Genomic DNA, 14,745 nt, shown 5'->3' on the forward strand with positions numbered 1-14,745 from the left:
GAACGCACTGAAGTCGCAAGTCAGATGTTTCCGGTTCCCAGTTGTTTTGAACGAGGCATTGCAACTCGGGAACTCGGGCCTCTTGCCCCATTCAGAACAATTGGAACTCGGTAATCTCAGAATTCAGCGCATTTAAAACAATTGGGAACTCGGAAAAAACGAACTCAGACTGGGGAAAAACTATTTCAATGGTAATCCAACTCGGAATTCCACTCGGGCCTCTTTCTAGAGCTCCAACTTTCCGACCTGAAGATCACTGACGTCATGATTTTACCTCGTATTTTTCCGAGTTCCCATGCCATGTTCAAAACAACTGGAACTTGGACAAATACGAAGCCAAATCATGACGTCAGGGATCTTCAGGTCGGAAATTCGTAGCTCTAGAAAGGTTCCCGAGTTGGAATTCCGAGTTGGATTTTTCGAGTCGAGCTCGTTTTTTTCCGAGGTCCGAGGTAGTTTTGAACGCGACATTGTACCCCGACTTTGAGAAGGGATTGCGTGACGATTAGTTTAGCAACTGTGTGACGCAGCATGACAACGTCAGCACGATTGGTCGACATTCTGATGGGTGGGGCGTTACGTCATTCAATTCATATCCAATGGGATGTCTATCTCCTCCTTTCTCTAATATCTCTGTTCACATGAAAGTTCGATAGTCAACATGGCGGCAGCGATGGATGTTGATACCCCAAGCGCCACGAATAGTGGAGCAAGCAAGAAACGTTTTGAAGTGAAGAAGGTATTTTTTTTTTTAAATAAATCATAGCTAAATTTGAGACATACTGTGATGTTCGATATTATCATAGGGTTAATACGGGTTTGGGTACAATCTACGCGTGATTTGTTAGCATAGCTCGCGAGCTAGCTGTAACTAGACGGAGTCCCTGTTTGGCTGTATCTAGTTTTGGGGAGTGAGTTTGCGTTTCACTTTCAGGGTGGATCGCTACCTAATCAGTTAACTAATCTCACTGTTTGTTGTAATAGTAGCTAGCCAACCACTACTAGGTTCAGCTTTAGATGCATTGACATTATACGAAATCAATGACTAACTAATTTGCTCAACTGGTTAACGTTAGCTTCCTAGTTAGCTTGCTAAAATGACAGGGCCCAGTTGCACTTATGAGGTTGTCTATTTATTGACACTGAGTGAAAAATGATGTATCAAACACTAACATTTTCACCCTGGCATTGTTTGTGATCAGTGTGGATAGTGAAATAGGCCTAACTTGTCTGATGAAATGCAATAGTGATTTGGATGACTAAATGTCTCCTGACACCAGATTAACATGAATAAATTGTGAATAACAATATACTCCTTTTTTAATACATATTTGAAACAACATCAATATCAAGCAAATACTAACTGCCAGTGATATGATCATCATTTCATGTGACTCTTCTTTACAGTGGAATGCAGTGGCACTTTGGGCCTGGGACATTGTGGTGGACAACTGTGCCATCTGTAGGAATCACATTATGGATCTCTGTGAGTATGCCATTAACATTATTTGACTACTGGGTTAATAAAGGTGTGTGTTACACATTTCTCTTGTTCTCCATAGGCATAGAGTGCCAGGCTAACCAGGCCTCTGCCACATCAGAGGAGTGCACCGTAGCCTGGGGAGTCTGCAATGTGAGTCAGACTTATTTGCTTTTGTATATTTTGCATACATCCTGATAAGTTAGATTGTAAAGTTCAGTGTGAAAGAACAACAGCATGATCTAAACTAATCTGCATTATATTGAACTACCCCAAAAGTAAATCATTTTTGAATGTATGTTTTGAGCTGTGTTTGAATACTCATACTAACCCACTAACCATACTATTTGTGACATAAATTGAGTATGTAGTATGCTTATTGGTCATAGTATGGATATAATTCCTGGATGTTGTACTACATTTGCAAAAATACAAAGTATACAAGCAGTGGACACTCTTTCTGTGCTTTTTTGGCCCATAAGGCAATTCTTCAGAAAATGGGTGTGGCTTCACAGCGTTTTCAGATTTGAAGAAAATGGCAGGAAAATATGCAACCGAAGTCCGAGAGCGTATATACAAATTCCTTGCTTTAACTAATTATTACAAATGTTGAGCAATGTAACTTATTTGAAAAGTCATGACTTTATTACGTTACATGTTCCTATTTCGCAACACAGCCTCCTTCACTCACGGTGCCAAATATACCCTCGTAAAACTGACTATTCTACCGATCCTCGACTTCGGAGATGTCATTTACAAAATAGCCTCCAACACTCTACTCAGCAAACTGGATGCAGTCTATCACAGTGCAATCAGTTTTGTCACCACAGCCCCATATACCACCCACCACTGCGACCTGTATGCTCTCGTCAGCTGGCCGTCACTACATATTCGTCGCCAGACCCACTGGCTCCAGGTCATCTATACGTTTTTGCTAGGTAAAGCCCTGCCTTATCTCAGCTCACTGGTCACGATAACAACACCCACCTGTAGCACTCGCCCCAGCAGGTATATCTCACTGGTCACCCCCAAAGCCAATTCCTACTTTGGTCGCCTTTCCTTCCAGTTCTCTGCTGCCAATGACTGGAACGAATTGCAAAAATCGCTGTAGTTGGAGACTTATATCTCACTCACAAACTTTAAACATCAGCTATCTGAGCAGCTCACCGATCGCTGCAGCTGTACACAGCCCATCTGTAAATAGCCCATCCCCATATTGTTTTGTTTACCATATTTGTTCTTTTGCACAACTGTATTTCTACTTGCACATCTATCACTCCAGTGTTAATTTGCTCAATTATAATTACTTCGCTACTATGGCCTATTTTTTTGCCTTACCTCCTTACTCCATTTGCACACACTGAATATAGAATTTTTCTATTGTTATTGACTGTAGTTTTGTTTATCCTATATGTAACTCTGTTGTTTTTTGTTGCACTGCTTTGCTTTATCTTGGCAGGTCGCAGTTGTAAATGAGAACTTGTTCTCAACTGGCCTACCTGGTTAAATAATGGTGAAATAAAAAATGTTGGCTGACAATTTCTTAGCTACACTATACTTAGGCATAGCATTACAGCAGTATGTACTGGTATGTTAGCTAGTTACCTAACGTTAGTTGGCTACTAATACATCGTTCTTGCCAGGCAGTATATTAACTATAATCTAACGAACTACACAATGTTTATTGACTTGATTATTCACGTAATTCTTAGCTTAGTGTTATAGTCTTGTGCGTTCTCATTGGACATTGTTAATTCTGGCTATCTTCTCTTATTTCAGAGCACTCCGAGTGTGCCAGAGCGCAGAATATCTGATGAATTTACGAACGCTTAACACCCTGTGAATATATGGCCGGTGTCAGTAAACTTCAGGACAAAAAGCGTAATTAAATTGTTGCCAGCAGCACATTTAGTCACCAACGCTCTGGATAACATGAAAACAGCCTAGCCAGCTCTGCTATGCCGAGTAACATGGTCAGTGAGGTGTTCTCTCATTTGTTCTGGAAATGGCTCACAAGCTAGCCGCCGTTTGCCAATCAGCTTGTGTGCTTGACTGCCATTGTGAGGTCAGAATGCTCGGATCAACCCTATTCCTCTGCCAGAGCGTCCAGTGACACGCTCTGAGAGCGAAACGCTCTGAATTTATGAGCGGACAATCTAACAACGCTCTGGGTTTATGAACACCCAGAGCGCACTCTGGCACTCCAGATTGAATTCACGAACATATGAAATTGTAAAATGTCAAGCTAGTCATTTGTTATGCTAGCGAGAGGTTGCATAGCAACAGCATCAACTTCCGGGTAGACAGGCGACGCGCGAGTACGCTCAACTGAAAGAATACCGTTCGTTTATAGTATACTAAAATGAACTAATAGTGTATATACTCATTAAGTATGTAGTATACAGTATGTGTATTCAAACAAAACTATTGTCTAGGTATGCTGTTATGTTAATAATATCTTCTCTCCCAGCATGCATTCCATTTCCACTGTATCTCCCGTTGGTTGAAGACCAGGCAGGTGTGTCCCCTAGACAACAGGGAGTGGGAGTTTCAGAAGTGAGTGTCATAATTTTATTCATAACACTTATTCAAAACACTACTCCATGGTCCTAGCTAAACTGCTGTCTATCAGAGCTGCAGTATGCTTGCCTTTTGGGGAAATAGATGGCTGATAAAAAAACAACAGCCATGTGTCCATGTTACTGGTGCTAATGCGTTATTCCACCGCCTCATTGTAGATGAGTTGTGTATGTCAAACAGTTAATAACTAACACTCCCTTTCCCTCTTACAGATATGGACACTAGGTGCAAGACTCAGGACCATTACTTGGGCTTCTGCAAGTTTCATGCTTTCTGTTGCTTTCTCTTTCATCGTATGATAGACTCCACTTTGAGTACATTGCAAATACTGAGGACATCCAAATACTGAGGACATCCACATCTCATTGTTTTAGGCTTGCTGGAAAACAGTATTTTTTAAGTTGAATTTGCAATGTTGTAAATTATAAATAAACAATGTTCTGTGTAACTGCATCGATTTGGATTGAGGACTAGACATGGAAATACAATTTTAGAACTACCATGTAGGCCATCATTGTAAATAAGAATTTGTTCTTAACTGACTTGCAAAGTTAAATAGGTTAAATTAAGGAATTTTTCTAATGATTAGATTTTAAAAAACAAAAAAATTGTGTTGGAAGTTACAGATCATTGGCTGAAAGACCAAATTAACTAAACATTTTTGTAAGATGAAATGGTTCATAACTTAAAGTTGCACTATGCAGAAATCGCTCCGCATTTCCTGGTTGCTAAAACCCTAATAGTTCACCTAATTTCAGTTAGTGAAAAAACAAGTTAGTATACTGTAGATAAATATTGTACCTTCTAAATCGCTGTGAAATATTTTCCATAGGCAAAAATTGTTTCAGCTGTGTGAAGCTAGTATACAAAATCGAAAGTAAGACACAAAACTTAACGGGAAGCATAGAAATAGCGCACATGGAACATATCTACAGCTTCTTAGATTTGCTTCAAGTAGAATAAAACATAACTCACATTTCTTTGAATTTGGTTAGGCCACCCAAAAAGTTACATATTGCCACTTTAACACAAATTGCCACATCCAGCACTAGCTTGCAGTCCCATTTTCTATTTGCTATGATTCTCTATGAATGACAGTCATAATGCCACATTGATTATACTTTGGCTGCTGAGACTACAGTAGTGGTCGATGTGGTTTGTTATCGGACTGGATGGAGGGTAGACCTTTCCAGAACCTCTCGTCCCCAAAATGGAGCCATTTATTGTGGGAGGCAATTTTGAAGAGGATATTCCATGGAGCAAGGATGCAATGTGTAAGGAGCTGACCCACTATTGATCACTAATAGTCACCGGCAGAAGTTGACCTTGTGAGACCGAGGTAAAGTTGGTTTTATATTCGGTCATTCAACAGACATTCGCCAAACGCCATTTAAGAATGTAAAAATCAATAACTAATTCACCGTTTGTCACACAATCATCAAGCTAGATATGATTTATTCTATAAATGTCTAGCATACTTTTACAACCTTTTTGTTTTGAGGAGAAATTCCAGTTTTGACTTGATAGAAATACATTGACATTCAACAGACATTTGCCAAAAGCCATTTAAAAATGTAAAATCAATAACTTATTCACCGTTTGTCACAGAATCATCAAGCTAGATATGATTTAGTCTATAAATGTCTAGCATACTTAAACTTTGCTTTGAGTAGAAATTCCAGTTTTTATTTGATAGAAATACATAAAATCTCATAATTGCATTTAAAGATGAAGAAATCTAATTCAGTGATTGTCTCAGAAAAAAGTGAAAATATGCATTTATTTGCAATAACTTTAAAGATGTTATTTTCAAGTGCAATTTGTTCTATAAGAGATTAGACAATATTTACATAAAGTTGTACAATGTTAACCATTTTAGATTTTATGCCAAATCAATGTTTGCATTTTTAGTGCATCAGTTCCACATTTTAAAGTAGTTACAAGGCACAACAGTCATTTATTTACACGTTTCTAATTTAACAACAAAGAGGCCCCTTCCAATCATTTTCTATTTTGGCTTTGTTGAAGTCCTTTGTCATCCCCAGACAAGTTGAATGGAACCATCTCTGGCACACAGAGCATTCTATCTGCAGTATTAAAAACATTAAACAGGGTTATGTTTATTTACATGTAAATTACAGTTCTGGAATACCCAAATTCTGTTAGATGCTTTTACAATTAGGAACATTTCAAATTTAATTTGATTTGACATGCATTTGACCACAACCCTGACAGCAGCACACACAACTGTGGTGTTAATCATAGTTGAGTATTCAGGCAATATGAATCATATAGTAATAAAGACATACATTTGCAAAAAACGTATGTGTTGATAAAAAAGGTATCACACATCAATGTTGTAATATCAAACATTACAATAATGTCAGTCTTTGACATCCAAATCAGTTTAATTGTCACTTGTGCCAGATACAATGTGTGTACCTTTTACAGTGATTTGCTGCCATAGTATGTATCTAGTATCTCTCATAGTAGAATAATGAAATATAGTAATGATAATAGAACATTAGAGCAATAACTAGGGTTGCAAAGGGGCTGGAAATGTTCCATGGGAAGTTAAGCCTGGGAATTTTGCTTAAATTCATCAAAAAAGTTTGCTTGTAACAGTGACCCTTTTTTGTGGGATACACATAAGGCAATTCCAGGTCTTGTGGCATATTTTGGTTAAACTTTCCCCAATTTAACGGAATTGCAACCCTCTGCATGCACAGTGCATTCTTCCATCACATGTGCAGGGCACTCTTCCATCACATATACAGAGGATTCTCAAGTTCTTGCACGCTAATGAGATGCGATTGAGCCCAGACTACTACACTGTCTGAGCCAAGGACAACATGCTTTCTGGTAAGTTTTGATTACAATACTGGGTGGGGTGAATATATTTTATATGACATACATTATTTTTTGTTAACTAGTAAATAGTAGCCTACAGCAAAGTGTGTTTAAATCATTTCTAACTTGTTAACAGTTTCTGCTACTTAATTTTTGCTACCATGTGGGGTTTAGCTTGCTTGAGCCTGCTAACTGAGGAGTGTTAATTCACCTGTTTCCATGTTTCATTTTAAAACATTTATCTTACGAAGAAGTTGTTTATCTAACTGCTTAACTATTTATCTGTACATGGAATTGTATTTTTCTTTTTAATTGCACCTTTTTTTCTGATCTTCACAGGAAAATTATGGATCAGATACCTTATCGATAGCAACGACTCATGGTCCTCCTGGAATCAGAAGCTTTTTTGACTCAATGGAGGAACGTAGTCAGAGAAATGCTGATGAATGTCTTGCTCGAGCTGTGTATGTAACTGGTTCACCTCTGATGCTCACAAGTAATGTGTGTTGGAAGAGATTTCTGAATGTTCTTCGCCCAGCATACACCCCTCCAACCAGACATGCTTTATCTACTAATTTGCTGGATGCAGAGTTCAACAGAGTTCAAGTGAAGGTCATGCAAATCATAGAGAAAGCAGACTGTATTGCAATCATCTCTGATGGGTGGTCGAATGTCCGTGGGCAAGGAATAATTAACTACAATCTCCACCCCTCAACCAGTATTCTACAAGAGCATAGACACCAAGGACAACAGACACACCAGTCTCTACATTACAGATGAGCTGAAGACAGTCATCAATGACCTTGGACCACAGAAGGTATTTGCACTGGTGACAGACCATGCTGCGAACATGAAGGCTGCTTGGTCTAAAGTGGAGGAGTCCTACCCTCACATCACACCCATTGGCTGTGCTGCTCATGCATTGAATCTGCTCCTCAAGGACATCATGGCACTGAAAACAATGGATACACTCTACAAGAGAGCCAAGGAAATGGTTAGGTATGTGAAGTTATAGCATCAAGTTATAGCAGCAATCTACCTCACCAAGCAAAGTGAGACGAATAAGAGCACCACATTGAAGCTGGCCAGCAACACCCGTAGGGGTGGTATTGTCATCATGTTTGACAGTCTCCTGGAGGGGAAGGAGTCTCTCCAAGAAATGGCCATATCACTGTCTGCCGATATGGACAGCCCCATCAAGAGGGTCCTCCTGGATGATGTATTTTGGGAGAGAGTAGTAAGCAGCCTGAAACTCCTGAAACCTATAGCAGTAGCCATTGCACGGATTGAGGAGACAATGCCATCCTGTCTGATGTTCAGACTCTGCTTGCAGATATAAGAGAAGAAATCCACACTGCCCTGCCCACTTCACTGTTGCTCCAAGCAGAGGAAACTGCAGTTCTGAAATACATCAAAAAGCGTGAAGACTTCTGCCAGAAGCCCATACACGCTGCAGTGTACATGTTAGACCCCAAGTATGCTGGCAAGCGCATCCTGTCTGGTGCAGAGATCAACAAGGCCTATGGTGTCATCACTACCATGTCTCGCCACCTTGGCCTGGATGAGGGCAAGGTTCTTGGCAGTCTGGTGAAGTACACTTCCAAGCAAGGGCTTTGGGATGGAGATGCAATATGGCAGTTGTGCCAACATATCTCATCAGCCACCTGGTGGAAGGGACTTTGTGGATCTGAGGCTCTTTCCCTTGTTGCCTCCATCATCCTCCAAATCTCACCAATATCAGCCGCCTCAGAGCGCAACTGGTCCTTGTTTGGGAACACACACACCAAAGCATGCAACAGGCTGACAAATACAACGGTTGAAAAATTGGTGGCCATCCAGGCAAATTTGAGGCTTTTTGAGCCTGACAACAAGCCATCCTCAACAAGGTTGGAAGTGACAGTGAAGATGAGGCCTCAGAGTCGATGTCTTTGCTAGGTAAACCCTTGCCTTATCTCAGCTCACTGGTCACCATAGCAGCACCCACCCGTAGCACGCGCTCCAGCAGGTATAGCTCACTGGTCACCCCCAAAGCCAATTCCTCCTTTGGCTGCCTTTCCTTCCAGTTCTCTGCTGCCAATGACTGGAACGAACTGCAAAAATCACTGAAGCTGGAGATATATCTCCCTCACTAGCTTTAAGCACCAGCTGTCAGAGCAGCTCACAGATCACTGCACCTGTACATAGCTCATCTTTAAATAGCCCATCCAACTACCTCATCCCCATACTGTATTTATTTATCTTTCTCCTTTGCACACCAGTATCTCTACTTGCACATTCATCTTCTGCACATCTACCATTCCGGTGTTTAATTGCTATATTGTAATTACTTCACCACCATGGCCTATTTATTGCCTTAACTCCCTTATCTTACCTCATTTGCACACACTGTATATAGACTTTTTCTACTTTATTATTGACTGTATGTTTGTTTATTCCATGTGTAACTCTGTGTTGTTGTATGTGTCGAACTGCTTTGCTTTATCTTGGCCAGGTCGCAGTTGTAAATGAGAACTTGTTCTCAACTAGCGTACCTGGTTAAATAAATAAAGGTGAAATAATTTTTTTTTTTCAAGAGGTGGACATTGAGGAGGTCCAGGGAGAAGACATGGGAGGAAGAGGAAGACAACCAAAGCTTTAGTTTTTAGACTATAATTTTACAGATGTATGTTGACAACGTTTTTGGGAGATGCGATGGATCATTGGGATCATTCAATATTCCCTTTCTTTTGTTGTTCAGTGAAATCATCCCATGTGAAGAGTCAACTCATTTAATTAAACTTCAATTCGTGACTAAATTGTTTTTTTTATTTCTATTGGAAGGATTTAATCAATTGCAATTGTCTGTTTATGATAAGGTAAAATGTTTGTTTCTGTCTTCATATGATATGGTAAATACATGTTTATCCAATGCAAAAGACATCTACATTTAAATGGTATTAATATTATTTTGCATATATTTCTGTTAATTCCCATATATTCCCGTTAATTCCCACAGAAAATTTCCACCAATATTCCCCAAAATGTGCAACCCTAACAATAACACAAGGATAACCCTGCTAAAAAAGTTTAAAGACAAAGTTTCTTACTTCTACATTTCTTGAAGGATGAAACTACGAGTTTTCATGGCCTACTATTATATTACACCATGACCAACCCAGTTGGTCAGATGATCATAATTTTTCTCTGGATGATGCAAAGCACACATTGAGCAGTCTTCATTTGCATTGAAGACTGTAAACAAAAGAGGACCACATTTTTATGCATTGTTGACACATTTAAAGACACTTTCTGGAACCATTAGTTCTAATGGTTGTGCTTCAAAAACAAAATCTGTCCCTCACAGTTGCATACTACATTGTTCTCTCACTGTCTGTGCTATGCCACCTTCCCACACCCTGTAGCAAAGGGTTCCCCAAAGATCGTTTTTCTGCTTTACACGACCCATTGGAGCCAGAAGTTTACCTTGAAAACACCTAGTCAACCTTGTTGTAAGCTACTGTAAGTCTGAGAATTTCCCTCCTTTTTTCTGTATTTCCTGTTAGCCTAATGCAGAATTAAAATAACACCTCCCCTAATGGCAAAGACATAAAAACAGCAAGGTTCCATGAGATCACCATGTGGGATTTAGAAATATATGTAACATGAATTACAATAACTACAGTAGGTATATCAAACCTACATCAAAGTACATTAAACCTCCCAAAATGTATTTTCCAGTATCAGTATTTCCTTTTTCAGGCATTTTTTCCTGAGGTAATAGATTCAACTGTTCAACACTTACAGCCAAATGTTTAATACCCCTGTTATTCCCAGAACACATTCTGGAAAGGCTACAGATACAGTGGTCACTTTATTAGGTACAACCCCCTTTGCATCTGGAACAGCATGAATTCAAAACTGTTGATGAAACTGGGAAAGGAGATAGACTGTTCAAGTTTTTAAGTCCAGTTGGAGTTTATTACAGTCAGTACAAGTTGAGTGTTGGAATTATTTAAAAACAGTTTTGGAACTTTTCTGAGTTACGAAAGACCATCACAGACAGTGCTGTCATTTTGCACATTCTAAAGTTCAAACAAACAGTAACAGATTACCTGAATACTTCTCTGCATGCTTTATTGTCTAGCAAGCCAAGACCACTGGACTTGGTGTATGTAGGAGCAATTTATTTTTGTGTATAGGCTGGTGAACCTAATAAAGTGGCAACTGAGTCTAGATATCACAAACAACTCCTTTTGAGCAGTGTCTGTCTGTTATACGTTTGATCAAAGGGTATAATGGTAAATCTGATCCCCAAGGTCCTCATAGGCTCACTTGGATATATAGAGTTGGAGGTAAAGAAAGAAATATTCAACTAGGACATTAAAACACTGACAGAATTCTTTCATCCACATCCATTCACATAAATATGTAGTTTAAAGTATAAATACCCTTCTAAGACCACTGTCTTTCTGGACGTTTTAAAAGGTTTGCAAATAGTTCTTTCTGCAAGGAATGTGTATTGAAGGGGATTTGGTAATAGCTATGTAGGTGACGTAGTTTCTACACTGGTATAATTTATGGTTGTTGCACACCTCCCTGCCTAATTATGTAGAGCTGATTTGGGCCAGGTGATATTTCTTTCTTCTTCATTATCTTTTGTGAAAAACCCAATTTTCACGTAGGCTTTGTACTAGCAGTTTAAGAGAGCAAATAGCATAGGGACAGCTTGGTTGAAGTCCTAGTTTTTAATGGTTAGTTTCAGTAGATTGCAGAGGGGTTCACATACAGTTCAGAGGCAAATCATAATGTATACATTTAGCTCAAAAACATGTACCATCTACTTCTTATTTTAGTGCTTTTTTTGTTATCCACCTTCTGGTATCTTTCAATACCCATGCTGATATATATACATACTATATATACATATGTTATGATTCACTCATAGTTTTCCTTATTTCCACTGTGGAATGTCCATGTTGATCCTCTTGGTTATCTTGGTCCTCTTGATCCATCCACCTGTCTTCTTTGTTAGTCAGGCCTGACCCCTTCATCACATAGTTTTTTCCTGTAATCTAATTTTATATGACTGAAGATGCAGAATATTCTGCCAAACCCTTCTAATAGGCTATAACAGACTCGTTAGAACTTTGACCACACGCCCTATAGATGGACTACGTGCCCTCTATCAAATCAAAACTGGAATTTTTCCTCAAAACAAAGGTTGTAAAAGTATGCTAGACATTTATAGAATTAATCCTATCTAGCTTGATGATTCTGTGACAAACGGTGAATTCGTTTTTGATTTTTACATTTAAAATAGCTTTTGGCGAATGTCTGTTGAATGTCCGAATATGTGAATATAAAACCAACTTTACGTCGGTCTTGTGAGACCAGTGGAGAATACTAAAGTTGCTCCGCATACTATGTTCGGTTTGCTCCTAAACTCAGCAAAAAAAGAAACGTTCCTTTTTCAGGACCCTGTCTTTCAAAGATAATTCTTAAAAATCCAAATAACTTCACTGATCTTCATTGTAAAAGGTTTAAACACTGTTTCCCATGCTTGTTCAATGAACCATAAACAATTAATGAACATGCACCTGTGGAACGGTCGTTAAGACACTAACAGCTTACAGACGGTAGGCAATTAAGGTCACAGTTATGAAAACTTAGTACACTAAAGAGGCCTTTCTACTGACTCTGAAAAACACCAAAAGAAAGATACCCAGGGTCCCTGCTCATCTGCATGAACGTGCCTTGGGCATGATGCAAGGAGGCATGAGGACTGCAGATGTGGCCAGGGCAATAAATTGCAATGTCCGTACTGTGAGATGCCTAAGACAGCGCTACAGGGAGACAGGACTGACAGCTGATCGTTCTCGCAGCGGCAGACCACGTGTAACAACACCTGCACAGGATCGGTACATCTGAACATCACACCTGCGGGACAGATACAGGATGGCAACAACAACTCTCTCTCGGAGGAGGACCTGAGCCCTAGGACCATGCCTTAGGACTACCTGGCCTGATGACTCCTTGCTGTCCCCAGTCCACCTGGTCGTGCTGCTGCTCCAGTTTCAACTGTTCTGCCTGCGGCTATGGAACCCTGACCTGTTTACCGGACGTGCTACCTGTCCCAGACCTGCTGTTTTCAACTCTCTAGAGACAGCATGAGCGGTAGAGATACTCTGAATGATCGGCTATGAAAAGCCAACTGACATTTACTCCTGAGGTGCTGACCTGTTGCACCCTCATCAACCACTGTGATTATTATTATTAGACCCTGCTGGTCATCTATGAGCATTTGAACATCTTGGCCATGTTCTGTTATAATCTCCACCCGGCACAGCCAGAAGAGGACTGGCCACCCCTCATAGCCTGGTTGATTGATTGACCAGTCATACTGCTCGTTCTGTGCGTGATTTCCTGCAAGACAGGAATGTCAGTGTTTTGCCATGGCCAGCGAAGAGCCCGGATCTCAATCCCATTGAGCACGTCTGGGACCTGTTGGATTGGAGGGTGAGGGCTAGGGCCATTCCCCCCAGAAATGTTCTGGAACTTGCAGGTGTCTTGGTGGAAGAGTGGGGTAACATCTCACAGCAAGAACCGGCAAATCTGGTGCAGTCAATGAGGAAGAGATGCACTGCAGTACTTAATGCAGCAGGTGGCCACACCAGATACTGACTGTTACTTTTGATTTTGACCTCTCCTTTGTTCAGGGACACATTATTAAATTTCTGTTAGTCACATGTCTGTGGAACTTGTTCAGTTTATGTCTCAGTTGTTGAATCTGGTTATGTTCATACAAATATTTACACATGTTAAGTTTGCTGAAAATAAACGCAGTTGACAGTGAGAGGACGTTTCTTTTGTTGCTGAGTTTAGTAGAAGTCGGCTAGGCGAAGACAACATCTGTGCCTCGTATACTCCCTGTGTAGCGTTAGGGCAAAAAACAAAACGTGCACCCCTTGGAGCCCCGGGGACAGAGTTTGGGAAACCCTGGTCTATACTATTGGATAGAGAGCAATCACTGCAGCTGTTCACGCCATGTTAGTGGCCAAATGAACATCTTCAAATCAAAACCCAACCTTAATTTATCCGTTGTGACGCACAGATGTTCCGAAATCCGTTTTGGATGAGACTGACTTTATTACCAAAATTATTTTATTTACACGTTGTAGTCAATTTGGACACTAGAATAACTGTTTCTGACTCAACTCGATGCAACATAGGCCATTTTCAAAGGGATTTGTTGCTTTTCTAAAGGTAGTCCTTTTTAAAGTTTTTTTAAGTGGCAATATTACTGTGTCCCTCTTGCGATGACATATCAACGACATAGCTTCCTCAAAATAGTTAATGTAAACTAAATCAAGAAATCTGTAATTCGTTTAGATGTTTTTGCCGATGAGGTCTGAGATTGGAAATTGTACATCTAACTAAGATCTTTGGTGCAGTATTTCTCAAATGGAAAAATGTGCACGAAAACGAGGCTTCTCATTGAATGAATGACAACAAACACTTCATTAAAGAATCCTGTACATATTTCCCACTGAGGGAGTTCTATTACTCTGACCCAGGTTGAACCGGGCAATGGCCTGTCTCGTCATTGTGGCGGCAAAAGGGAGGGAGTAGGCACTTGTCGTGTCTTTACTGTCATTAAATTGAAGACTTATAGTTTTTATCAAAGATTCTCTGTAATTAGTTATTACGCGATCAACTAAATAATAACGTAACTAATTAACTATGAATTTGGGGGCACCAGGGAAAGTAGTCAGATTACAAAGTTATAATTTCCCAATATAACCTTTCAGATATTTTCATATCTGATCAATAGTCTTCTGATTAATGATTTATTTATT

The 14,745-nt window shown here is 39.8% G+C and overlaps 1 protein-coding gene across 1 annotated transcript; it reads left to right on the forward strand.

The window, feature by feature from the left end:
- The first annotated feature begins 625 nt into the window (after positions 1–625).
- On the forward strand, positions 626–4,508 carry LOC112072990 (E3 ubiquitin-protein ligase RBX1). Its single transcript, XM_024140362.2, has 5 exons — positions 626–739; positions 1,408–1,486; positions 1,563–1,633; positions 3,951–4,036; positions 4,273–4,508. The coding sequence occupies exons 1-5, from the start codon at positions 662–664 to the stop codon at positions 4,283–4,285; spliced, it is 327 nt and encodes a 108-aa protein (XP_023996130.1). The 5' UTR covers positions 626–661; the 3' UTR covers positions 4,286–4,508.
- Positions 4,509–14,745: the final 10,237 nt, after the last annotated feature.

The sequence above is a fragment of the Salvelinus sp. IW2-2015 genome, unplaced genomic scaffold (assembly GCF_002910315.2).
Source record: "Salvelinus sp. IW2-2015 unplaced genomic scaffold, ASM291031v2 Un_scaffold2115, whole genome shotgun sequence".
In the NCBI taxonomy this organism is placed as follows: Eukaryota; Metazoa; Chordata; class Actinopteri; order Salmoniformes; family Salmonidae; genus Salvelinus; species Salvelinus sp. IW2-2015.

Excerpts from the sequence above, each read along its gene's own strand:
- LOC112072990 (XM_024140362.2), top strand. The coding sequence starts at position 662 with ATGGCGGCAGCGATGGATGTTGATACCCCAAGCGCCACGAATAGTGGA. Across the intron at positions 1,487-1,562 it reads GAATCACATTATGGATCTCT|GCATAGAGTGCCAGGCTAAC; the intron begins GTGAGTATGCCA and ends TGTTCTCCATAG. Across the intron at positions 1,634-3,950 it reads TAGCCTGGGGAGTCTGCAAT|CATGCATTCCATTTCCACTG; the intron begins GTGAGTCAGACT and ends CTTCTCTCCCAG.